This window comes from Misgurnus anguillicaudatus, chromosome 22, assembly GCF_027580225.2.
Source record: "Misgurnus anguillicaudatus chromosome 22, ASM2758022v2, whole genome shotgun sequence".
Classification (NCBI taxonomy): Eukaryota; Metazoa; Chordata; class Actinopteri; order Cypriniformes; family Cobitidae; genus Misgurnus; species Misgurnus anguillicaudatus.
In genome coordinates, this window is record NC_073358.2 from 30,890,898 (window position 1) to 30,918,148 (window position 27,251).

Below are 27,251 nucleotides of genomic sequence, written 5' to 3' on the forward strand. Positions count from 1 at the left end.
TTGTTGTAGTTACGTGGGTACCTTGGGGAGTTCCTGTCAGTACACGAGTTTTGTCAACTACTCAGTCAAGCACATATACCTTTATCAGCTTCACCATTACAAAGTGTGTGTGTTGAGTGTAACTGTGGTGTGTTATTGTTACATTTCTTTCATTTACTTTTTTGTCCTCCTTACCATAGTCCTGTGGACATCAGTAGATTAAAAGCAAAAAAAAATTTGTTAATGTATTTTTATATACATATAATTCATTATATCTATGAGAGCAGCTTCCAAAAATTGGCCCTCACGAGTGTAGACAAACCTACACTATGTACAAACTTGTGTATCAAAGTGGTATATAAAAAGTATTGGAGCACTACCAGATAAGCTGAGTTAAGGATGTAACGTTCCACCCATGGATTTGTAATTGGCCCACGTCCCTATGCCAACTCAGCTTCCAAGAAATGAGCCTAGAAGTGAATTCAGTGCTCTCTCTCTCTCTCTCTCTCTCTCTCTCTCTCTCCCTCCCTCCCATCTTTTACACACTCACTCACTCACTCAACTCCCCTCAACTACACACTCTGTTAAAATAAAACACACTTTGCATTGGCCTGAAGTCAAGCGGAAACCCAATCAAGTCAGACAAGCTTGAGAGACCAACTCGCCCTCAGCGTCACCCGCAATGTCAAGGTCATTTCCAATGGCAACGTCTAATGGAAGTTGTTGTCATGTCCCTATAGTCAAAGACGACAGTCCACAAAGACAAAGTTTAGAAAAAAGGATGTAATACTCAAGGTCCCAAAGATTAAAGATACATCAATATGTGAGTTTAAGGAAAAGGGCTACTATATTCAAAACCACACCCATATATACATTTATTCAACCAGGTTTTTTGTGTTTCTGGAATATCGAGTTGTTAAGTGAAACGTCCTGATAATGGTCTTAAAAAATAAATGGCAGTGTCACTTGTAGTTATATTCTCTCATATGTGGGGAATGTGTCAAGTAGGACTGCTTTTGTTACAGCACAATGCAGATGTTTCTTGATGAAATTGGGACTCGAAATAAGAGCAAGATGGGATTATAGCAGATGGAGCTGTATTCAGCTCTTCTGGAGTGTAAAATATAATCCTGTTTTTCTTTTCTTCAAACTGCAAGTCTTTTACAATCATGTTTATGCACAGAATAAAAAAAGCCGTCAAGCAAATCTTAAATATTTCAATGCACTTTGCACTCAAGCAATACAGGATTAAAATTTCATTATTGAACAGCGTTATAGACTCTTTGTCCTGTAAGAAATGCTGACACAAAACGCGAAGCATTTGTTTGATATGGCTTCTTTGCTTTTTAAGAAACTCTGTCAAAATCAAGAGAAAGCAGAGCAAGGTGAACTGCGATCATGAAAAAGATTTAGTTTTAGCCCAAAGTTCAGTGTAAAATGTAATGCATGCATACTTAAAGCCACTAGTATGTGGTTTTAATATATATTTAATGGCTTCAGGCATTAATGTCATAAATTGGCAATTTGTCCTAGCTGCTAGACTGGTATGGAGTGTGTGGTTATGACTTGTGCAGATATACTAAATTATTGGTCTAGTTTGACAAAATCCAACTTTTCAGTTATCTTCTTTAGTGCTTTAAAACACACATGGGACTGTGTGAAAAGCTTAATCCAGTTTGTATTTAAAGGAAAATTCAAGATTCTTGGTATATGTACAGTACACTGTCAGAAAAAAAATGGTTAGAAAATGGTCCCATGCTGTCAGTGTAGCAGTACCCCTTTGAAAAGGTCCTATTAATATGGTCCATTTCGGTACAGATATACACTTTGTACCAATATGTACTTTTGAGGTACTAAAATACACTCTAAAGGTGCACTTTTTGAAAGAGTACCACCCGGGTGACAGCTAGGGACCATTTATTGCAGGGCTTAACATAAGGGATTGCTGATGGCCTGGTGCCAGTGTAAGAGTCTGTATGTATTCTTATGCAATGTTACCATTACGACACGTTTTAAGCGTTGCAAACGTTATCTTCTCAGCAATGTTATGAGGTTTCTCCTATCTTATTGGTTGTTGTGTGTGGACACTGTTGCGTTTTTTTGTGTTAAGAGATGTTAAGATGGCGGCGGTCATCATTGAGAGGGCAAACAAAAACGTAATTATTTAACATCCTGGAAGCAGAGATTTACACGGGTAAAACATGACAAAAGAAACAATGTGATGTTTTGCACAGTTTGCCGTCAGTTTCCAGGTAAAGCAGACAAGTCGGGAACCTTTTTCGTTGAACAAGCAACTACCCTCATGAACTCATGAGAAAAGCTGACAGCACATAGCATGCTTGGTGTTGATGATAACCCTTTATCTGGTCCACTGAACTTAATGGCGAGATGTAAGAATGAAGAAAATTTTTAGCGCATGGAGAGACATATCAACACTTTTTATTAATTTTTGTTTGTTATCTCCTTACAACAATATTCCTTTGTTATGAGTTCTTCATTTCTGTGCACAGTTAATCCCAATGTACCTGGAACCTGAAATTATATTTGACTTTTGATTTATAATTTTATCACTGAAATCTTTTCTTGCTCTTCTACAGCGTTGAGCCCTGTATTGACAATTTTTTTCTGACAGCTCATCCTTCAGGCATGGTCCATAAATATTAACTGTGACCTTTGGATGCTGAGATTCCCTGCTAATTTTACAGAAGGTCATGCCATGCAGTAAGGAGCTGTTTAAAGACATGTTAAAAAGACATATCCAAGTACTAAAGAAAGTGCAAAGAGACATGGAAGTGTAAACCATCATACATTACGAACATAAATAGCGTAGGCCTATATGAAAAGCATATATTAAAGGTCCCGTTTTTACTGTGTTTTTGAAGCTTTGATTGTGTTTACGCTGCTCAATATAACATGTGTTCATGTTTCGTTTAAAAAAAAAGTATTTTTCACACAATTTACTTATCTGTATACCGCTGTTTTCACTGTCCTAAAAACAGCTGATGTCTTCCTTGTCCTATGAAGTCCCTCCTTCAGAAATGCGTAACGAGTTCTGATTGTGTAGCTTGTTTATTGTGTTGTGTTGTGATTGGACAGCAGCTTAGCTTAGCTGACGACTGCCGTATTCCTGTGGGCGGAGGTTAGTCAAAAACTTTTATATTGATGCCATATATCTGGGAAGTAGAGGGCTGCAGTCCAAACCGGCTGTTCGCTGTAGACTTTGAAAAGTGAATTCTGTTAAAGAAAATATATCGCTTGACATTGAACTTTGAGCTTTATCATTTTGCAGGCATTATTTATGCTCCAACAGCAACCTTACACACCAACTAAAGTTTGAAAAATAGGATCACGAAAAACAGACGCTTTACGATAAAGTGTTTTACTGGTTAGAGTCCAGTAATAAAGTGATGTTAGCAGTGGCGACTGGTGACTTCTTTTTTTGAGGACGCACGATGCGAAGTTCGTCACAACACGTATGTAGCGCGTGTGGTTCGTAATTTCAAAATATGTGTTCTGCGCTTTGAGAGATCGTGTTTGCATCACGTGTCATGCCAAAATAAGTGCCTGCTGCAGACGCGTCTAAAGGGTTTATGATAAAAGAGATGCTCGCGTTTGCCAGATACTCGCGTAATCTCATGTATAATAAGAGTTTACTGTTAAGGAAGTGTCTTTTGTGTATTTCGTGAAAGTGAGCGTTTCTTTTATCATAAACGGTTTTGACGTGTGTGCAGCAGGCACTTATTTTGACAAAACACGTGATGCACACAGGATCTCTCGACACGCAGGACACATATTTTGGAAAAGGTAACCACACATGTGACAATCCGAACACTTATTTTGAATTAACGCATCCTCGGATGAGCAGTCACGAGCCGCCACTGGATGTTAGGCTGAATGATCATTTGTTGGATAGCCTGGTAGCCCTATTTTGTATGTCATGTCCCTCAACTCCTGTTTTCCTTATGTTTTGTGTCTTGAAATGGCTGCATGCTTCTGGTCAAAGGACATTTAATTCTCTAAAGAATTTGAATTATTTATTCTGTTCTGGTTATGGTATGAAATCCATACAAAACTAGAATAAGTTGAACATTGCCTGTTACACTCTTGCTAAATGGATTTGTCTGTAAATTATTGTAGTAATAAATTAAATCAATCAAAAATAGTATCTTAAACAGTACCCAGTATCTAAATTATGTTACAGTATTTTTTATGTAAATGGCTACAGATTAAGTGATATAAAGTCAGTCTATTTTATTCAGTAATGCTTTTAGACATTTTATTGTATCTTTTGTGTATATATGAAGAGTTTCGTTGCAAAACTAGATAACCACCTTTTTTTAATTGTTCAGAAATCTCGTTTTTTGGTTGTGCATTCCAATGAATTTCAATGCAACTGCAGTTGGTTTGTTTTGATTTAAACCTTCATAACTTAAAAAATACAGCTAAGTAGCAACATAAAGCAAAATAATATCATGATAACATAATAATAAACATGTTTTGACAAAAATGTAAAAAAAATGGATTTATCTCGTTTTGCAATGAAACTCTTCATATATATATATGCAAAATATATGTAGGACTTGCATGTTTTCATAATCCCCGCATTTTTGCAGTTCCCGCAATTTCATCGCAATAAAATTGCATAAATATCCAGCATATTCCATTGCATTTTTTAAGAAAACGTGCCGCAAGATCAAGGATTTTTGCCCGCAACAATCACAAAAAACTCTGCGTTTTTCTGGAAGGACTGATTACTGTTATTTTGAAAGGTTAAAAAGTCTACAAAAAGGCAAAAAATATAGCACGCTTAAATTTATTATCTACAAAATGAAAAATGTAGGATCAGATTTAGAACAAAATGCACCTTAGTATGATGCTTTGCAAGCAGTGCAATGGTCCATGCAATGGGCCTTACAAATTGAGGAGCATTTTAACAAGAGTGCACTAAGTGAAACAAGTATTTCAGCCTATAGAGAGCAGTGAGACTAATTATCCATGACAAGATAGTTTGAAGTTTCAGTATTTTTGGTTTTGCACACACACACACTAAGGGTTTGTCATCTGTACACATGGACGGACCTGTCATATCATTTTCCTGTGGTACATATCATGAAGTCGTTTTATTTTTACCACTGTATCCTTGTTCTCCTTCGAAGAGATGACAGATCTGCGGAATGTGTGGGCGAATAAGTGTAGCCCTGTTTCAGTTAAGGAATTGATTTCAATTATTCAATAACATGATTAAAAGACAGAGTATTCATAAAAATTATTAATATCCACCTCACCAACTTTTAAAGAACCTGATTTAATGTCACTCATTCAGAGTGCCGCCACAAGCTGTAAGAATGGGTTTTGTCAATTACGATTACAAATTAAAGATTTCTGAAGAACAGTTTTCAAGGCAGCTACATGTGCACAACACAAATAGTGTTGATTGGTTTTAACACATTTAGCTAAATTATTAGGGAATGCTTTAATAAACAATAACATACAAAGCACATAAATATCAAGTAAAAACAAAGATCCAGTGATTTTCATCAATACATTTCAGTAATTTGTAGGTATACATTAGGTAATTTCTCATCATTCTGCGCTGAACTGCAGACTGCTCTGTTTACTGTGCTTGTCACAGTGCATTGTGGAATTCCCAAACCACAAAGCATACATATAAAGTAGCTCTGTTGCATTATAATTTTAGCAAAATGAAGTGTCTGAGAACTTATTAATTTTTTAACTTATTAATCAGAAGTGCTTGATGCCTGAAAATATGTTTTTTTTAAACAGCGCGGTTGTTTGAAAAGAGCTACACTCTTCTGTCATATAAGAATTTGCTACAATGTTCTTTATACGAGTTAAATTTAAAAAAAAACTAATTTTTACAGACATTTCGCTAGTATTTTTTATCCAAAACGACTTACAGAAGTGAGAAGAAACAACAGAGTTGTGCTTAGTGCACACTGCACATTTGTAGCCATTGCTTTGTGACAACTAAAGACATCTAAAGATAGTTGTGAAATCTGCCTGCCCATCGCTTTTAAAATGCATAGAGAAGCTACGGTAGCCACCACCAGACAAACATGTCATCTTCGGAGACAGCTTCGTAAAAAAAGTTTGTCCGTTAAGGGCTTCTGTAGAAACATGGCGGCACAAAATGGCGGCTTCCATGTAAGGGGACCCTCTATATGTAGATAAAAACGTCTCATTTTAAGGTAATAAAAACCTAAAGGTTCATTATGAAAGGTCTTTATACACCCCTGATTATATAGTTTTGTATATTGTTTTGCATTTCTGTCAAGAGATCCTTCTAAAAATTACACACTGCACCTTTAAAGCAGATAATTTTTGGTTGTATGGTGTGTAATAAGCATTAGAGTGAGTCACATGGATGTAAAGGTCAAAGTGAGTGTGTTGGCTTATGTCCAGGTGTAAATGATAAACTCCTTCCTGCTCACTCCAGCTAAGTAATAAAGCCACTTCCTACCTATGCCAGCAAACAAGTGTAGGGTACCCTCATGTAGGGTAAATATTTTGCTATAATGAAATAGGTTTAATAGGTTCCCTGAGTTGCAATGGTCTTTGTTCCTATTTCAGCTGTGTTAAAGAGAACAACTGGGCACACTACTTAACGCATCATAAAATTGTGCTTGTCATGTGCTTTCATGGGAATCTCATTAGGAAATTGTGTGGTTGTGTCATTGGTGTTTGAAAATGTCTCCCCAGGCATTTAAATTACTCTGGTTTATTTTTGCAGTACGAGTTCAAGGCTAAAAGCATCAAAAAGAAGAAAGTGAGCCTGGTGGTTTCAGTAGATGGAGTCAAAGTGATCCTACGCAAGAAGCCCAAGGCACGTGTAAACTAATAACACCTCTACACTTCTGACATATAGGTACTGTGCAAAAGTCTTAGGCCACCACCACCAGACGTTTTAATGTCCATCCATATTTATTTTTCAATCTATTTTATATATACAAACAGAAAATACAGGAAATATGTACAAAAAAATTTATGTTCAGGACTAAATGTCTTCTTTAGGCATCATCTGTGTTTAGTGTGACCTCTCTTGGCACGAAACACATCTTTAGCGTTTTTGAGCTGAATGAAGTAAAAAGATTTAATTTGATTTAGGTTTAAGAGATCCTGCAGTTTCCTGCTATTGCTCAAGTGGAATGGGAGTTTACCCTAAAAACTTGACACATCAGTTTACATTTTTATACAGTTTTATACACAATTCTTGAATTTTCTGGATGTATTCTATTAAAGGGACTGAGAAACAATTATATATGATCACTATAACATTGCAAAAACAACAAATCTAATTGTGGCATGGTGCCTAAGACTTTTGCACAGCCCTGCATTAGTATAGTTTTAACATATATTTTAATATAGTTTTTTCTATGTGCACAATGAGTATCTGGATTTCATTTGGATTTTGTGGTGATGTTTGACCTTTAGAGGAAAGAGTGGACGTGGGATGAGAGTAAGATGCTGGTTATGCACGACCCCATATACAGGTGAGACACCAGTTTGCAGTTGTGCTTCTCATGATGTGAGTTGTTGTTGTATGTTTAGATATTATTACTAGAACAATGTCTAATGAGTTTACAGTACATGGGCAGCACAACTGATGTAATGACTTGGATGAGTGTTTAAACATTGACTCGGTCCCTAAGCACATTTCAACAAGATAAATAAATAATGGGTTAATGTGTAGTGAATTCATGTATGCACTTTACATGTATTTTAGCTTACATTTGAACATTTTTACTCTTTCCTCTCAGGATCTTCTATGTATCCCATGATTCCCAAGATCTGAAGATTTTTAGCTATATTGCACGTGATGGATCCAGCAACTCATTCAGATGCAATGTGTTTAAGTCCAAAAAGAAGGTAGAGCAGAACACTTGATAAGATCTTCACCTCTTTGTCTATATCACTCTGCCCAGACTAAAGATTATAATATCTTTTTTTGAATAACTAAACCTGGCACTGACCATAAACATAGCCATAGAAGCTGGCATGTTGTTGAAAAAAATCTTAGTAACTTATTTACATATAACCAAAATTATTTAAATTCAATTTTTTGCATAGACATGTAAAGTCAATTGAGTGACTGATATTATTGTGACGTGAAAATGAGACTATTTACAAAAAATGATCTGCTATTAATATAATTTGTAAGTATAGAAATTATAACATAGTTATTCTATGAACATTTAAAATGTGCCTGCCTACATTTTCATGGTTAAATTGCTCCTATCTTTCAGAGTCAGGCCATGCGGATAGTGCGGACAGTCGGCCAGGCGTTTGAGGTGTGCCATAAGCTGAGTCTGCAGCATGCTGAGCAGAATGCAGATGAGCAGCTAGACGGCCCTGCAGACGGCCAGAGCGATCAGTCTGGAGAGGAGCCCAGCACTGAAGGTGACACTGTGCCATTAGAGCATTAATGCATAAAAGCTGTCGTCATCACAGTCGATCATAATTTATGTGCTATATCACACCAATTAAATCAATATTGCAATACAAATTTCTGGTGCGTCGCATTCGGTTGTCATAGGTCGACAGATAACAGGAATGGAACGTGATGATGTAACAGAGTCGCAGTCGACGAAGCTCAGCGAGCAAGCTATGGATGACATTCTTCAGAGCCTGTCAGAGCTCAACGTGGTGAAAACTGGACAAACCCTCCAGGTGAAAATCATTTTAAAGTAGAGTGTTGTTTTTTGCAAAAGAATAGGTAGTGCATGCAAAGTATCTCCGATTTTTTACCTTGTTTGTCTTCTTCCTCTGTGACCCCTGCGGGCTGCACAGGCTGTTCACTTCAGTGCTGCTCAAGCAGTTTAAACATCCTTCCTTGACTTTAATCACTTCACTGTGTGTGATGTGAGAATATCAGGCATACTCACTGAGCGAGGTTTTTGATGTATCTGTGGAATTTGCCAGTAATACACAAATCATACACTTATCTTTTCTTGAACAGTTTGAAACACACTTGTAAATGAAACATTGCACATATCACAAAATGTTTATCAGTTAAAGTAAACTGATAAAAATATGAGTTCTATTATTGGTTGTATTTTTAGATTTTTTATTTCAAAATCTCACGAAACTCCCATAAACAAAGTGAAATAAAATCTAGTTTAGGAGACAAAATATTATTTCTTTTTTGCATTAAATTGTTACAATTTTGCAGTTGTGTCATATAATTGTCATGTATTTTCATGACAATTAAGAAAACTTGCCACAAATGAAGAGTTTGCTTCCAAAACGCAATAAATCCATTTTGACAAATTTCGGGAAAAAGTGTTTTCTATACCAAGAAAGTGACAAGATGAAAACCACTATTTTCTGTTACAAACTTTCACATAGCATCTTTAGGTTATAGTAAACGTAAAAAATTCAAATCCATAACTTGATTTTTAAAGATTTATTATAAAAACTAATTTTTTTTTTCAAAATGCTATAAATCTATTGAATCAATGTATAAATGTGCATTCATCTTTGCCATTTTATATTCACTTAGTTGAACAGTTGTACACACTGACTAAAAAAAAAACATTAATGGCATTAATCAAAACACTTACTTTGTCATATTAAGTACACTGTCATTGCAGCGGTTATACTTGACATCGTCGCTTAACATTTTTTACAGCGATCAGCTTTTGGTCCTGCTCGATTTTCGTTGACTTTGAGTAAAATTATGTAAAGTTTTTCATAAGATCCCCTGGGGTCAATGTGTTAGCATGACAGAAACTTGATGCACCCGTCTCCCGAGTGCCTCTCGCGTAAATTATTAGATGTTGATGGCTTGCGTTTCTTTCCCGTCACAGAAAACCATCACAGGTTTATCAATGCCATTAAAGTATTATTTTGTTTTTGTTTGTTTGTTGATCACGAAGTACAAAGTAGATGAGGAAAATTCCGTGTACTCAACGCACAGCCATTGTTTGTTTACATTGCGTGGAATGGTGCGCTGTAATTTGTGGAGCGGATTTATTGCATTCTGTAGAAAAGGAGGAGTCGCGTTTATCGCGTTTTGGGAAAAAAGGGAGAAAAGATGACAAAATAATCCAGCGGATATTGGATTTTGCGTATAATTAAGAATTTACTTTTAAATACTGACCTGATATAATACTGATTCTGGCAGTAACTCGTTTTGTCAAAAATGGCGTTTATCGCAATTTGGAACCAAAACTCTTCAAATATCCTCATTACATTTTTTTCATTACATGGCTGGCTCCATCGAGTTTTTGTAATATACACCCCGTTTAGAAATGCCCTGTCACTACTTCAAGGTACTGGCAACAAATCAGACCTCAGGGTGGGCACATTTGTAAAAAGCACTTACATTTTGTCAAGGAGTGCTGCAGATACTTAAAAATCTGGCCATTAAATGTCTGGGTGATTTGGCTGCAGAAATATGTTTAGCGGTCTCTATATGAGAGAGTTGTAAGCAAAATAATTCAGCTCAAGCTTAAACAAAAAATCTGGGTGCAAAAAGGCTTGAAAACAAACATAATGCATTTCACATTTGCATGTTGTGAATTTGCAAAAACACATTCATAATGTATGCATATGTTCCTTCTCTACTGAACATCAAAGATCCAGTGATGCTCCATTATTCTGTTGCTGACATGACACATAAACACCTCTGGAGGATGGGTAGAAACGAAGACAGAATGAGAACATCCATGGTTGCAGATTTTTTGTAAAATAATGTAAACCAAATGTTAGCTTTTGTCATGCAACATAAGAAATACACTTTGCATTTCCAAAACACAGCATGCTTTTGTTTTTATAAGCAGTTGCATTTGTGCTCTCTTACCTGCTACCACAGTTGCCAGCTATTCTTGGTGTTGGCAAACTCACTGCTCTAGATAGCAGTGGCGGCCGGTGACTTCTTTTTTCGAGGGCGCACGATGTGAAGTTCGTCACAACTTTTATGTAGCCCGTCATGTGTGTGGTTCGTAATTTCAAAATACGGTATGTGTTCTGCGCGTCAAGTGAACCTGTGTGCATCACGTGTCTTCTCAAAATAAATGCCTGCTGTAGACGCGTCTAAAGGGTTTATAATAAAAGAGACTCACGCTCGCGTTTGCCAGATACTCGCATAATCTCATGTGTAATCAGAGTTAACTGTTAAGTGAGTGTCTTGTGTGTATTTTGTGAATGTGAGCGTCTCTTTTATCATTTATCATAAGGCACTTATTTTGACTAAACGTGATGCACATGACGCAACAAACACATATTTTGAAAACATGAGCAACACGTTTGACACTCGAACACATATTTTGAATTTGCACCACTGCTAGATAGCATCATCATACACTTAATAGCATATTAATAAGGACATCTGACTTTTGCAATAGATGGTTGTTAAATAACTGCTGCATTCAGTGTAATCCAGAAGTCCCTTAAGGCAAGTTGCAATTTTATTTTCTTTTTTTATGGATAAAGTTAAGTGTTCTATCTGCTACTGTACCTCTACTCTCACCATATCTTCTTTCTCTGGTTTGTGGGCTTAGGAATTTAAACATTGGGATCCATCTAGTGGTTAAAATGGATTAATGCACAGAAATAATTAAAGGGATAGTTAACTTAAAAATGAACATTCTGACAACATTTTCTCACCCTCAAGTTGTTTCAGACCTGAATGTCTTGTTCTGCAAAACACAAATGAATATATTTTGAGCAATGTTTGCAATTAAGCAATTTTGGAGCACCATTGACTTCCATAGTAGGACGAATAGTATAAAATTTTGTTACGGTTACAAACTGGTTACCAACATTGCTAAAAATATCTTCCTTTGTGTTCAGCAGAACAAAGAAATGTATACAGGTTTGAAATAACTTGAGAGTGAGAAAATGATGACTGATTTTTCATTTTTGGGTGAGCTATCCCTTTAAGTTTGGTTTTCTGTGCTGCCTCATGATCAAAATGTCTTCAATTTCATATTATAATTTTGTGATGTTGCTTCTTGTTGATCTCTCTCTCTCTCTCTCTCTTTCTCTCTCTTTCTCTCTCTCTTTCTCTCTCTTTCTCTCTCTCTCTCTCTCTCTCTCTCTCTCTCTCTCTCTCTCTCTCTCTCTCTCTCTCTCTCTCTCTCTCTCTCTCTCTCTCTCTCCATCTTACAGTCTTTACAAGATCTGGAGGGTGTTTCTCTCTACACATTATCTGACAGCAACTCTTGCTGTCCTACACTCACACCATTAGCTACCAAGCACCATCTGCAGTTACTTCAACAGCAATTGCTACAGCAGCAACAGCAAACACAGATCGCGGTAGCTCAGGTAAGATGTGAGAAACTCACATATAGTACAACAATGCTTATTGTAGTTCTCTTTTTAACACTAGGGGGTGCTAAGGCTCTATGAAACAATCTACAGTTGTATTTTATTTTCTGCCTATTTCAGAATCATTAGCTCCTTTCCCAGAGTAGCCTACTATACAGATGTATTGACATTTCCTTGAAATTTTAGAAGCACATGTTTTTAGAGTTATTTCTAATAAACTTAAAAAGCATTTGCATTCCAAACCCTGCATCAATCTCTATAATGATGATAGAGTCTAATGGTGATGGAGGCAATCACCATCTCCATTAATGTGTTCAGTCATTTCCGTCTTCATTACATTTCTTTTGTTCTCATTTGGGATGTAGCCTATCAGATATATCAAATGATGTTTTGATTATAATCTCGTGTGAGAAGAGAGAAATAATGTGTGATGCAGTACAACAATCACACCGCTGAATAGTAATGTGAGGAAAATGAGATAGACGTACACTTATACACAAGCCCCCGTTTTATGGAGCGAATTTTGTGCCAGAATTATACAAACAAATCCAGCATTTTGCAAACAAACTTTGCAAAAGGGAAAACTTCGACAAACAAACAGAAAACGCTTTGCATCAGTGAGATTAACAGAATGTAGCCCGACAAATGAAATGTCTTTATTCAGTTGCTGCCACTGTCAGGGGTGATATGCAAGTTAAAATTCAGGGCTTCAGGGCTGAAAAAGTTGAAACAGCGCCATCTGCTGTTTTGGATTGCATAGTCACATTTGTAAGAAAATCATGGTCACATTTGTGAGAATGGTTACATTTGTGAGAAAATCATGGTCACATTTGTGAAAAAATCATCTTCACATTCACAAAACACAGTACATATTTGTAACACCTCTGCATTTTCTCTCAAATTACCTTTATTAGTTGTAAAGAGTTTTCTGTTTGTCGATTTTTCCATTTGCAAAGCAGATTGAGTTTGTTTGCATAATGCTGGATTTGTTTGTATAATTCTGGCACAAAATTCCCTCCATACCTATTTTATAACTCAGATTGTTCTGTCATATATGTGACTTAAAGGTATAGTTCGGCCAAAAACGATATTAAACCCATGATTTACTCATCCCCAAGCTGTCCAAGTTGCATATGTCCATCGTTTTTCAGACAAACACATTTTCGGATATTTTAGAAAATATTTTAGATCTTAGACTCAGGAGAGAGTATTAGCGTAGTGTACGCACTTTTCTTAGTGACGTATGACAAATTTGGAGGGCGGGGGGACAGAGCAGCAGCAGAGAAACCGCTGTACGCTGCGTAAGCTCTCATCCTGAATGCGGATGAGACTAAGATGGCGGCGCTACCGGAAGGTAGTTAATTACGTTAATAAAATATTAAATATGGATATTTCTACAACAACACCGCACGGATTACCCTCAGAAGACATTTGTTTATCATCCTGGAGCCGTTTGGATTTAATTTGTGAAGGATGGACGCACTTTTTTTGGACTTGAAGGTCGTGGACTATGGCTGGACCCCGTAACATTACATTTAATCAACAGAAAGATCTAAAATATTTTCTAAAATATCCGAAAATGTGTTTGTCTGAAAAACGATGGACATAAGCAACTCGGACAGCTTGGGGGTGAGTAAATCATGGGTTTAATATCGTTTTTGGCCGAACTATCCCTTTAATGGGGTTCTCAGTAATATTAACTATAAACGTTGTCTTAGAGGTTTCTCATTAAATTGGGAGAAATTGAATACTTAAAAGAAATAAATGACACATGAATATTTCATATAAAACAAAATTCTTAATTTAATTTCCATTTAATGTTAATGCTGTCTAGATATAACCCCTATATTGTGTGTGAAACTTTTCTGTTAAATGGCAAAAAAAAGTTAAAATGTCTGGGAGGTTTACATTAAATGAGTCTATAGACGGTTTCATCGTCTGGATCCGAACCTTAACTTCCGGTTTCGTTTTTTTAATGCTTTGACTAGTTGCTAAACTGATCTCTTGAACAAATGCCTCGTCAAAAATAACAAATGTTTTGGTTTCCTAGGTAATCTATGTGTTGTTGTTTTGCTTGTTATATACTGTAAATAAATTACGTTTAAAGTACTTTGTTGTTATTTATTATTAGCGGAGTTTACCGGAAGTTACTGCGGACCGCGACAGCCGCTTGTTTATGTTGTTACTGCTGAAACCGTCTATATATAGCAGGGCTATTCAAATCTTACCCTGGAGGGCCAGAGCACTGCAGAGTTTAGCTCCAACCCTGATCAAACACACCTGAGCAAGCTAATCAAGGTCTTCATGATCACTAGACAATCACAGGGTGAGTAAGTTTGATTAGGGTTGGAAATAAACTCTGTAGTGCTCCGGCCCTCCAGGGTAAGATTTGAATAGCCCTGATATATAGAGTCCAGAAAATCACAGACTTTGTGGCAAACATCCTGATTCTGATAAACAAAGGTTGGTAGATGGATAATCAAGTCTGTACTGTCGGGATCCATTAAACCTGATATGGGATTTGTATTCCTAACAGTACTCCTCGTCTCATTAAGGTTGGCATTGATTAATTAATGTCTGCATTGATCGATTACATGCCCACTTTAGGTGCAGCTCCTGAAGGATCAGCTGGCAGCAGAAACGGCCGCCCGCATGGAGGCGCAGGCCAGAACTCACCAACTGCTCCTACAGAACCGTGACTTACTGCAGCACACAGCCCTGCTGATGAAACACCTCAGCCAGCTGGAGATCAGATTTAACAACACCACACAGAGTAAGACACAGCCCAAAATCCACCTGAAAATTAAAAGCTTATTATGAAACCTGCACTGTGTTCGGTATTCATTAATGCTGCTTAACTTATTGCATTAAAAGGACAATGACTGGGAAAGAGAAAGAGAGAACTGAATAGCAAACACAAAGACGTCATCTTTTGCATTGCAGGAGTTTATTGGGATTGATTCATTAGCACTGGGCTCTATGCCTAGACTTACTGTGACTGTTATCCAATGTGTGTGTGCGTGCGTGTGTGTGTTTAGTCATAAGTTTGTGGAATGGTGGTGGTGTATTGGTTAAAGATCTGTATTGGGACATGAGTGAATTAAAAAAGTGATAAAGCTTCTTACTGTATGATTATTTTGACCTTGAGCAATGACAAAAAGACCAACATTGCTGGTCGCCAACATATTTTGGTTCCTGATATAATGTTAGCAGAAGCCTCCTTAAAGCAACACTATGTAGTTTTTTTTACCTTTAAATAATGTCTCTAAAATTATTTCAGTGATAGAACAACTTTTAACTGGATAAATTGTACTGTTGCTGCAACCTGAGCAGCCTCCTAGCTGCTACAAGCACACTCTGAAAGTGGCGGTGGAGGGGAGAGCACACAGCCCCGCCCCTCCCCCTGTCTACAGAATAGTGTCTGATACCAGGCACTGTTGCACTTTTCAACCACATGGGGGAGCTGTAAGTCATTTTTACATGGAAACTACATAGTGTTGCTTTAAATGAATCATTCACCAAATAGTGAAAATTACCATCTGAACCTGACACTATATTATATCAAACCTAACCTACTTACTGTAAGCTCTGAAAGGCCAATCATTTAATTCAAATTTCAATTTCTCATTTTAGATGGAGAATCACCACGGAAGAGTTTGCCCACACGTTCTTTCTCTCTTAATCTCAAAAACATCTACAGTCCTCGCTCAGACCAGCCCATCACCTCCACTCCAACAGGACAGACAGTAAACCCACCTGCATCCTCGTATGCCGAGTCATACCTCAATCTGCTCAACCTCCGTGGTGTAGCTGCCATCACAACCAATGGGAAGCCAGCGAATGCAAAAAGCGAAGAGAGACTGGAAGCGGCAAGGAAAGAAGTTGCTAAGCTGGAGTCTCGAAATTCAACAGCATTTGATGAGAGGTAACAGCATCCTTGTTAGACATTAGCACTTCATTTTTAAAATAGACACACACGCATACAGAGAAACTTGGTTTATTCTGGTATAGAAAGTTTTATTGTTATTCTCCTTGTTTTGAAGTAATTTCAACAGTTAAAGTTTATGACACAATACAATTACGAATGCCATAAAGAAGATGACTCTTCTGATAAATGCTTACCACTTTCTGTTAGGGTTTATAATAACAGCCTGCATTTTGGTTTGATTTGAAGTCTGAGCACCAATATCTCAACAACATAATCACACAGTGTGTCACACAGATCCAGCAGAAGAATCAAAGGAAGCAAGAGATATTAGTGTGTGTGTGTGTGTGTGTGTGTGTGTGTGCGTGCGTACTTAATTTTATACTCTGTAGGGTTGCACAAGTATGTCTGGTGTCCCTGTGGATAGCTCGAACACATTAAACTTTCATTTTCGCACCTAATTAGAGCCATTTTGAGTTTGGTGGCCTCTTTTTATTTCTCTCTGACAGATTTGTTTATACACACAACCTAAAGTAAGTTTATATTAGTGTGTTTTCAGTTTAACACAGCGTTAAAAATGAAAACGATCCTCTTCCATTCTGGCATTTCAGAAAAGATCTCTATCCACATTACACACAGGCACATCCTAATAATAGTCTCAATTGTAAGATTTATTTATTACATATTTTTTATATAAGCTTGGCTTCTCTTATGTATGTAAACATTTTAAACGACGATAAAACATCAACAAGAAAAATAAAATAAAGTCAACAAGTAAAACAAAAAAGTTTAAGTAGACTATCAAAAAGTAGCCCCCCAGATTGTTTTATCCATTGTGGTAGCCCTTGCTCACAAAAAGGTTGGAGACCCCTGGTATAGATGGTTTCAGCTGCAATAACATAAACAAATTGGCCAAACTCTTCGACTCCCTCTGGAGTAGATTATATCTGATAACAAGCATATCAAGTAAATAGCCTTAGTTCAAATCATAGCTAAAGAGTATCAACTATTAAACTAAATATATACAATGTTACACTCTTAGAACGAATGTGTTAAAAACAGAAATCCAAATTCACACATCTCTGTGTTATTATTGAAGCAACACATTTTGTATTATTTTGTGTTATTTTGAACACAACTTGTGTTATAGTTTAACACAAACTCAACACAAAATGACACATTATGCAGGGCTCAACATAAAGGACTGGCTGGTGGCCTGGGGCAAGCGTGAAAGACATTTGGGCCAGTAAAAAGTATTGTCACTTGCCCGATTGGGCCAGTGCTTCACCCTCAGTCACTACAATATATGAATAGTTTGTTCCAAAACGCAATAAATCCATTTTGACAAATTTCGGTAAAAACGTGTGGCAAGATGAAAACCACTATTTTCTGTTACAAACTTTCACATAGCATCTTTAGGTTATAAAAACATAAAAAAATCAAATCCATAACTTGATTTTCAAAGATTTATTATAAAATCGAATTCTTTTTTCAACAAAATGCAATAAATCCATGACAGTTTTTTATTTCAAAATGCTATAAATCTATTAAATCAATATATAAATGTGCATTCATCTTTACCATTTTATATTTATTAAGTTGACTAGTGGTATACAATGATTAAAAAATAAACATTAATCGAATTAACCAAAACACTTACTTTGTTATATTAAGAACACTGTCATTGCTGCGGTTATACTTGACGTCGTCTCTTTACATTTTCACAGTGATCAGCTGTAAAATGTTTTGGTCCTGCTCGATTTTTGTTGACTTTGAGTAAAATAATGTTAAGTTTTCATTAGATCCTCTGGGGTCAATGTTTTAGCATGAGAAGCTTGATGCTGTCAGGAGAACAAGCACCCGAGTGCCTCTCGCGGAAATTATTAGATGTTGATGGCTTACGTTTCTTTCCCGTCACAGATAAACCATCACAGGTTTAGCAATGCAATTAAAGTATAATTTTGTTTTGTTTGTTGATTACGAAGTACAAAGTAGATGAGGAAAACTAGGACTCCGTGTACTCAGCACGCCCCCATTGTTTGTTTACATTGTGTGACTGGTTGGCTGTAATTTCAGGAATGGATTAATTGCGTTCTGTAAAAAAGGAGGAGTGGCGTTTATCGCATTTTGGGAAAAAAGGGAGAAAAGATGACAGAATAACACGGCGGATATTGGATTTTGCGTAAAATTAAGAATTTACTTTTAACTACTGACCTGATATAATACTGATTTTGGCAGTAACTCATTTTTTTCAAGAATGGCGTTTATTGCGTTTTGGAACCAAACTCTTCATATTTTCATCAATGTATATTATTTAACATCTTGGAAGCAGACATTTGCTTGGGTAAAACACGACGAAAGAAACAATGAAATATTTTGCACAGTTTGCTGTCAGTTTACTGGTAAAGCAGAAAAGTTAGGAGCCTTTTTTCATTGGAACATGTCTGTTGTATATGTAAACAATTATATTTGACTTTTGAATTATTATTTTTAAATATGTGACACTGACTTTTTATTATTGGGGCCAGTGAAAATTTTGTCAGGGCAAGTTAAAAACCTGAACCACTGTCCCGACTGGGCCACAGGGCCAGTATACAATTTTTTTTTTCGTTGAGCCCTGTAATGTGTTAAAATTACACATTATGTACACAACATTAAATTCTTTGCTCGCTGTGACCCATGCTCGCCAGGCTGATAAACAAACACAGACCGGATGTTAACTTCGGGCCAGGTGCGTAACCATGGTGATGTGTGTGCATCTGATGAAAGCATCTCTAAAATGCAGAATTTAACTGCACAATGTCTGTCATCTGTATTGAATTTCATAACTGATCCCTGGTGTATTTTATTTTTACTGCACATTACAGAAGCTGGCAGAGCGCTGCTTTATTATTTGCATGGTTAGTCTCTGTTGTTGATGTAGGATTCATGCAGCACTGTCACTGCCTACCAACTCAGTTTTCTGTGGGTGTTATCAGGGTCTGAAAACTTTGAGCTTGTTTGTGCACCTGTCTGTGTTTATTTGGGTTGATGTAAGTGAGTTGAATGCATTGCATTGATGGTTTTAATGTCACTGTTCAGACTATATGTGGTTGTATTGATCTCTAATAATCCCCATTCATTTATTGATTACTGACGCGAAGACATACAAATCGGTGTGTGTGTGTGTGTGTGTGTGTAAGTTAAATCTGACAAAACTGCTGTTTATGGACACTTTGGGGGCATCCAACTGGAAAAATCATGTAAGGAATAATTGACGACAGGCCATTGAATTATTAGAAAATAATGCACACCCAAGGTGAAACACCGTTGTGCCGAGCCTAGTTGTACCATGCAGTGGAAAAGCGCTGTTAGATTTATGTAATGGGCATCTCTCTTTTTGCATCATGCAAAAAGCATTAATTTTCATTCATTTTTGGTTGCAATGCTATTGTAGAAATTAGGGCTGACTTCTTATAGTCGAGGATTCGACGATTCGATTCGGAGAGGTCTGATTCGACTATGAATCTCATAGTCGAATAGTAGGGAAGTGTTATGTAACCAATGAGCAGCAGCACTGAGAAGCTTAACCGCATGGATGACAAGTAACCGCAACAACAGCGCTTTTCACATTAAATTCATGTATAGCTATGCCCTTCTTGTTTTTCACATCATATGTACAATAAAGGCAAAATAGAAAGAGTTAAGAGAGTAACTTGTTTTTCGTTCATTTCTATTCAAAATGTAATACTATGCAAAAGTGAAACTAAGATGACAGAATAACTGTAGCGTAAATTTAATTATTTTAATTTAACTGATCAACACAAATACAAAGCGCCATAATATAACTGATTGCTTACCAGCATTAAAACCACTTAAAATAAAAACCTTTATAGGTTTTTTCCTTTGTATACAGCGTCTGCTCCATGGATGAGGAAGCTGCAGCCAAAAACGCCGGTGGCTTTATTATTAACTGACTGAACACTTGACTCTTACCTGGACATTTAGATATGAAAGTTTTTCATCAATAGTATCTGCGTGAAACATTATAAACATTAAAAATCACCTGCGACTCGACTGTTTCAGCACGTCCACTATGTTGCAGAGAGTCCGCTTAATAAACGGCTTTTCGCTCAGTCCGCGTGAGCTAAACATTTATGTTTTGTAATTTTTTACTCACATAGGCTATATTTCTACATATTTTTGACCAAGTAACACTCGGATATAATCTAAGTTGTTTTGTAATGTAAGTTCATTTTAACTATTTCTGAAATTATGACAAATCTTTCTGACTAAAAAGGATCTATCCAGCATAATTTAGCCAAAATAATGATTTATTAGTTTTCATACTTTATGCATTAATTTATCTACTAATATACTATTGAAAATGCCATAAATAAATATTCATTGCCTTCTGTACAGGTGCATAAATACTGTCTTTATTTTAATTTCTTTTAGACACTGCTTTGTTCTGTATTTAAGTTCCTTCACCGCGACAGCCCTAGCTGCTACCTAAAAAAAAGAAAAAGGTTCGACTATCAGTTGACTACGGCAGAATCTAAGGAATCAGATTCGACTATGAAAATCCTTAGTCGAAAACAGAAATGTGCCATTAATAGTAAACCCTGATTATTTATTTAAGCCATGATTCCAGCTGAAACGCTTACTAGTATGGATTCATTTTACCCGCTGTACTCTGCTACTTTGTTGTCCTATGATTTTTCAGTTTTCTCTTGTTTTTATTAATGTAAAGCTGCTTTGGATGAATGAAACCATTGTGAAAAGTGCTATATAAAAAAAATTGAATTGAATGATTTCACAAGCAAGCATTTAATTCACTAATATGACTTTTTTGTATAGATAAATGAAAGAAAATGAATGGAAGTCTTCGAGATTCACAAATATAGTTAAACAAAGCTTTGTGTGGGGTATTGCCATACAATAGACAGAATTATACAATGATAATAATGCAGTGTTGCAGTGGGACATTTTATCATAACACACATCTTAGATGTTTGGGTGAAAAAGTTTTTATGTGTGTGAGTGTGTAAAAAATTAGAGATTTATTTTGTCTTTCTCTGCTCAGGTGCACGTGTGAGGAGCCTCCCCTTCTGATAATCCACTTTCTTCTATATCAGCCTTCTACTTCTTCTCTCTCCCAATCTCTCTCTGTGATTTTATCATCTCATGATTTTTCCTTGCCTCTCTTCATCTGCCTGAAATCCCTTATTATTTTATCTCTTCCCATCTTTTCTCTTATCATCTAATCTTTTTCTTTCGTCTCCTCTCCGCTTTACCAACCTCCTGTGAGTATAACTGTAATTGTGCTTTTTTATTTATATTACCATGCCAAATGGACAGTGCAGTGGTGTTACCTAAAATGACTAGAACAGTGTTACTTTACTGTATGAGTGTCATATTTAAATATGATATTATGGAGAGCACCTCATGGACACCATGAGGAATTATGCAAAACAATTTGTGTGTCGGAAATATAGACACTGTCAGACAAAAATGTCAAAATATGTACCCCAGCTGTCACTGGGTCAGTACCCTTTTAAAAAATACAGCTTTGCACCTAAAGAGTTCATAATAGCACCTCAGAGGTATATCTGGGTTACAAATGTATACCTTTCTGTACCTAAATGTTACATATTCGGGACCTTTTGTACGTTTTTTCGAATAGTGTATAAGACAATTACAAAATAAAAACATACATCTGAAACCTCCTGTCCATGGCATGCTTGTGTAACCCAATCCTGCTATAATCCGAAGCCATGAACAGGGGTGTCTGTCCACCGTCGCGTTAGCAAAACTAGCTGGCACATTATACTGATGGCAAAATTGGTCCTAGCGGGACTCTTACTGGGAAATGTGTGTGAATATTGTTCTGCTTGTTGGACGAATGCCATTGTTTCCAGCTGAGAAGCTACCGTGCCCTTCCTGAAAAGGCAGCGTTTTTAATACACGCTCTAAGTGGGTGACAGGGGCCAGCTTGACCAATCAGAGCATTTCTGAAATAATTGTGCATTAAGTTCTCACCATCTCATTTCATTCTGCGTTTCAGTGGTACAATACATTTTACAAGACTTTTTTAAGATGTCAAATAAATCTTTGGTGTCCCCAGAATACATATGTGATGTTTTAGCTCAAAATACCATATAGATAATTTATTATAGCATGTTAAAATTGCCACTTTGTAGTTGTGTGGGTGTGTCCTTTTAAATGCAATTAAGTTGACCTCTGCACTAAATGGCAGTGCCGTGGTTGGATAGTGCAGATTAAGGGGTGGCATTATCCCCTTCTGACATCATAAGGGGAGCCATGCTATTCACATGCTTGCAGAGAATGATTTACCAAAACTAAGTTACTGGGTTTTTCTTTTTCACCTTTTCTAGGTTAATAGAAGCACTGGCAACCCAATTATAGCACTTAAACATGGAAAAAGTCAGATTTTCATGATATGTCCCCTTTAAAACAACCATATTAACCAACCAACTTTTGTGTCTGCAGGTTTACACAAATCATCCCTAAGCTGGACCCTCCTCCCCAGCCCCTCAACCGCAAGCGCTCAAACAGGACTCTCTCACCGGGTGTAGACACAGAGTCTTCAATATCTTCAACTGTGGCCACTCAAATAAATGGGAATGCACTAAACGTGAGCAGTAGCTCCTCCTTCCCTGACGTCACACTGTGCTCTGGCGACAGTGCATTATGTTCAGTTAGCGAAGATTCGGGTGTACGCTCAAATGATAAATCCCTGCTATCCCACCAGTCCAGAGATGATCCTTCTGATGACCAGAGCTCTGTTTTAATCTCTACATCCAGCACCTGCAGCAGCCTCCCTGAGGATCATCTATCTGCAGAGAGTGTGACTCCACCTCATTCTGCCACGCCCATCGGCTATGAGCAAACAATTCGGTTTTCTTCCCCCTTGAATGAAACATGTCTTCATATTAGCCTGAGTGAAGATGAGCTTTTGGAGGACTCCACCTATAACATTGCCGCCGCCCCATGCAGGAGTTAGAGAAACTCCAAGCAAACGTTTTGTTATAGAAACATAGAGAATATTTCATGACTGAAGTCCCTTCATGGCCTGATGTGATAGTAGCCACAACCTCACACTGTTATTATATATATATTAAATCATGTAAGTGGTTAGGCCAATGACTCTGGACTGACCTTTTGTATACTATCAAGGTAATATCTGCAATACGCTTAAAGAATTTGTATCTATAAAATTTGCTGAAAAAAAGATTTAGTATAATACAGAGTAGAGTATTATTGGCAAATGGATAGAGTGTATTTTTTTAGATTGAAAATGAATAGGTTTTATTTTTTAGCCTTCAAGCAAGCAATGAAAGGAGTGAATTTACCTGCACTAAGATTATAGGATCTGCTCTAGTTTGTGCTATAGCTGTGTGTTTGTTTTAGGTTGTTCATGGTTGTGTTGTTACCAGTTCATGTCCAGTGTTTACACTGATGTTTACTGTAATGCAGATGGATTTCTATTGTTTAATATGTTTTCGAGCCATGGCTTTGATTTGGGGTTGTAACCCGAAGGACCTTTTCCCTAGTAGGTGTGTTCATGATTTGCAGTGCGTGCATGTGTTCAATACTCACTGGGATGGTTTAAAAGCAGAGGTGAAATTTCGAGTATGGGTTACCCCGTTCTCGACAGTCATGTCAGTTTCACTTTTTGAATGTTGAAAAACAGTTACAGTATGTGGTGAAGAATAACAGAATGGAAAATGGGAGTGTAAGCATGAAAGAGCGTAGGACAATAAAAAAGGTTCAGAAACACAGAGAAATCTAAGAAAACGTGCCCATTTTGGTGAAAAAAACGTATTGTTTACACTGGCAGACAATTTGTTTTACTCTACATATACAGACAATGTACAGATGGCCAGATTTCCTTTAACGCACTATACTTAAAAAACTAATTTAATTGGATTTAAGTATGCTTAAATTTCCTTTAAAGCTGTGAAATGTCTGCCATTGAATGGATGCTTCTCATTGTTCCCGATGAGACATAAAAATATCTGTGGATCAGGCAACAGTGACATAGCAAACAAATGTTTAGAGACAAATTGAACAATTAAAGGTGCATTGTGTAACTTTTAGAAGGATCTCTTCACAGAAATGCAATATAATATACATAAGTTTATTATCAGTGGTGTAAAAGACCTTACATAATGAACTGTATTGTTTTTATTACCTTAGAATGAGCCGTTTTTATCAATACACATTGTTGGGTCCTCTTACATGGAAGTCGCCGCCATATTTCTACAGTAGTCCTAAATGGACAAACTGTTCTACAGAGCGCGTTTCGTCCCTATAGTTGTCTCAGACGATGACATGTTTGTCCTGTGGCAGCTACCATAGCTGCTCATTGCGTTTTAAAAAGTGAGATTGGTTGCACTGCTAGATGGCGCTAAAAATACATTACACACAATTAAAAGAGGCAAATTGGATGGAGGATGAAAAAGGGGTATTTTTGTCCTAATGAAAGAAACAGGTGTGAGCACATGCTGATATTGGATTATGATACCTGGAGAAGGGAGGTGGAAGTGAAGCAAAGAGAAGAGAAGAAAAAAAGATAGAAAAAAGAAATTGTGTTTGCAATTCTATTGTTAAAATATAACAGCAAGAACTATGGCAATAAAGGACATGGATGAAAAACTGACAAGTTTCTGTACCCTCATTAATCTAAACCACTTTCATTCATTTCATATTTTCTTACTTTAAATAAGAAATAAATGTGTCATGTTTTTTAAAAATGCATTTTGTAATCAGACTTTTGTTGAGGGTTCAGTAATTTTCCTTTAATGGCCATGAAAGGCACCCAGCCCTAAGGTGACATTGGAGTTAAAAAAATCTAAAGTTTAGTGCTCACGTGAAACTTTCATGTTCCTACACAAAACCTTCATGTGCTCACGCGAAACCTTCATGTGCCGAATTTTTTAGAAGTTTAGTTTTGCGTGCACACATGAAACTAAACTTTATTTAATTTTTGCTCCATGTCCCCTTAGGGGCTCCGTACAAAGTTTATTAGTCAGTAATTAAAAATTTCTTATTTCACAAATGTCACTTAGTAATTTCACTGGTATTTAAAGGTTCTCTAAGCGAATCTGTGTGTTGATTTTTAAAATGTGTTTTCAAACAAATTGAGCGTAGTTAACTCCTCCCCTTCCCTTCCGTGCTTTCATGAACGCGCCCAAACCCAACCCCCAAATCCTTCTTGGCGTTTATTGGTTAGAACACTTTGTTATGGTTTCTGGTGTAGGTTTGGCCAGTTTGTTATTATTGCAGTTTGTGGAGGCTGGGCTGTCTACAGAGATCGCGTTTTTACAGTTTGATCAGTGGACAGGAAGCAAGCAGATAGTGAGGAGATGTTTGCTGTATGTAACAAAAAATGTTTTATGGTCTAAAACGCGTGAATTGGCTTAGGGAACCTTTAACACATTTGGCTGTCTTTCACTGCAAAGTCCTCTAAGTGCATGCAAGCTTTTTTGCATAAAATCTCCAGTTCTAAACAAGTCTCCAGTCATTCTGTCCTTTCTGAATAAAGGTAAAATGCTCAAAAATTGTTCAATATCTTAAAAACTCAGATTATCTCCTTTAGCGCCTGATGGTGCGCGCCGAAACATTACATCTACTGCCGGTGCTCGCAGCATCAGGCACAAATGAAATGTTTTGGTTTTCTACAGATGAGGGGACAGAGTGGGCATGAATTACCGCTGAGCAATGAGAGGTTTGGCAGCTTGGCAAGAATTTAAGGATCTGTAGCTGACATATAGGTTACATTCATTTTACACAGTAACATTAGCTCAGTGTATTAGTTTATATGCTTTAGCAATGATTTGAATTGAGATACTTTTGCTGGTTATCAGAAATAATCTACTCCAGAGGGACTCTGAATCTTTGTGGAAGTCAACTGGAAGTTAAGTTTGGGCCACAAAAGCCGTTTGTTTATGTTGTTGCAACTGAATCCGTGTATACACAACACATTGGTCTTTGGGCATCTCTTGACACAAGGATAGAACTTGTAAACAATCAATTTGTTTAAATATTTTTATTTATTATTAAAGATCAACTATAACTGTAAGTGTGTATTATTTCATGTTAACGATATGCAAAAGGTACAAACCCCAAAGTAAACAATGATGGGAGTTATCGTTTCCAAAGTAAATCTCTTTTCTTGGACAACAAACACACAGATTGTAGGCAACAGTTTACTTCCTGGGCTGGTTAACGTAGACAAGACCAACATTATTTTAATTCCTCCCGCTTGGACTCACAGCCTGTAAGTTAACACCTGTTAGCACTGCATGTGACACATGGGGCCTCATTTATAAAAGTGCGACGTATGAACTGTCCTACATTTCATCTAAGACCATTTCTGAAATGATCGTAAGTGTGATTCAGAGAAAAGGAGCTTACGCACAAAAAAACGTGCGTACGCCTCTTTTTCAGATGTGCGGTTTATAAATCACAAATGATCTTAAAATTGTGCGCAGCTGAATGCTCTTAGAACTCCGCCTTCTAAACGCCCCTAATTTAATTCATTAGCATATAAATATTACATTTTCAAAGGACAAATTCTCTGACTGCTACAATTGCGAGTGGTAAGAAAACATATTTGTTGTCGTTTGCTTAAGTTTTTAATATTTCTAAATTCTAACATGTAAACTTTATTGACATCACTCAAGTTAAGGCGATTATTAGTGGTTCTTTCAATTCACGGGTTTCATTTAAATATAATTTTACACGTAGGCTTTTGTTTTGTTTCAGTTTGCCATGCCTCCTGCGCGGCGGTGTTAATATAAGATATTTTCGACTTTAAAATTCAAAGATCGTATCTTAAACTGTCGGAATATATTCCATATGGATTCATTTGGATTTACAGATGTTTAACATTAAAATCGATGCATGGGAATAATTTATATTAATTTTTGAAATACCCATCACTCTTAAATGTCGCATGTCCCTTGTTGTAGGATAATCAAGGTTTCACAATTTAGTTCCTTTCACGTCGTTTTAATCATTAAATTCGATCGGTTTTACTTTCATTCAA

The 27,251-nt window shown here is 36.7% G+C and overlaps 1 protein-coding gene across 1 annotated transcript in view; it reads left to right on the plus strand.

Moving 5' to 3' along the window:
* LOC129440325 (carboxyl-terminal PDZ ligand of neuronal nitric oxide synthase protein) overlaps window positions 1-26,281 on the plus strand; it is a 36,144-nt gene extending 9,863 nt beyond the window's left edge. Inside the window, exons 3-11 of the mRNA XM_055199599.2 lie at window positions 6,731-6,823; window positions 7,432-7,490; window positions 7,758-7,866; window positions 8,244-8,397; window positions 8,534-8,667; window positions 12,112-12,267; window positions 14,878-15,043; window positions 15,904-16,195; window positions 22,688-26,281. Coding sequence (XP_055055574.2) covers window positions 6,731-6,823; window positions 7,432-7,490; window positions 7,758-7,866; window positions 8,244-8,397; window positions 8,534-8,667; window positions 12,112-12,267; window positions 14,878-15,043; window positions 15,904-16,195; window positions 22,688-23,201 — 1,677 coding nt within the window. The 3' untranslated portion in view covers window positions 23,202-26,281. The remainder of the gene's footprint in view (window positions 1-6,730; window positions 6,824-7,431; window positions 7,491-7,757; window positions 7,867-8,243; window positions 8,398-8,533; window positions 8,668-12,111; window positions 12,268-14,877; window positions 15,044-15,903; window positions 16,196-22,687) is intronic.
* Window positions 26,282-27,251: the final 970 nt, after the last annotated feature.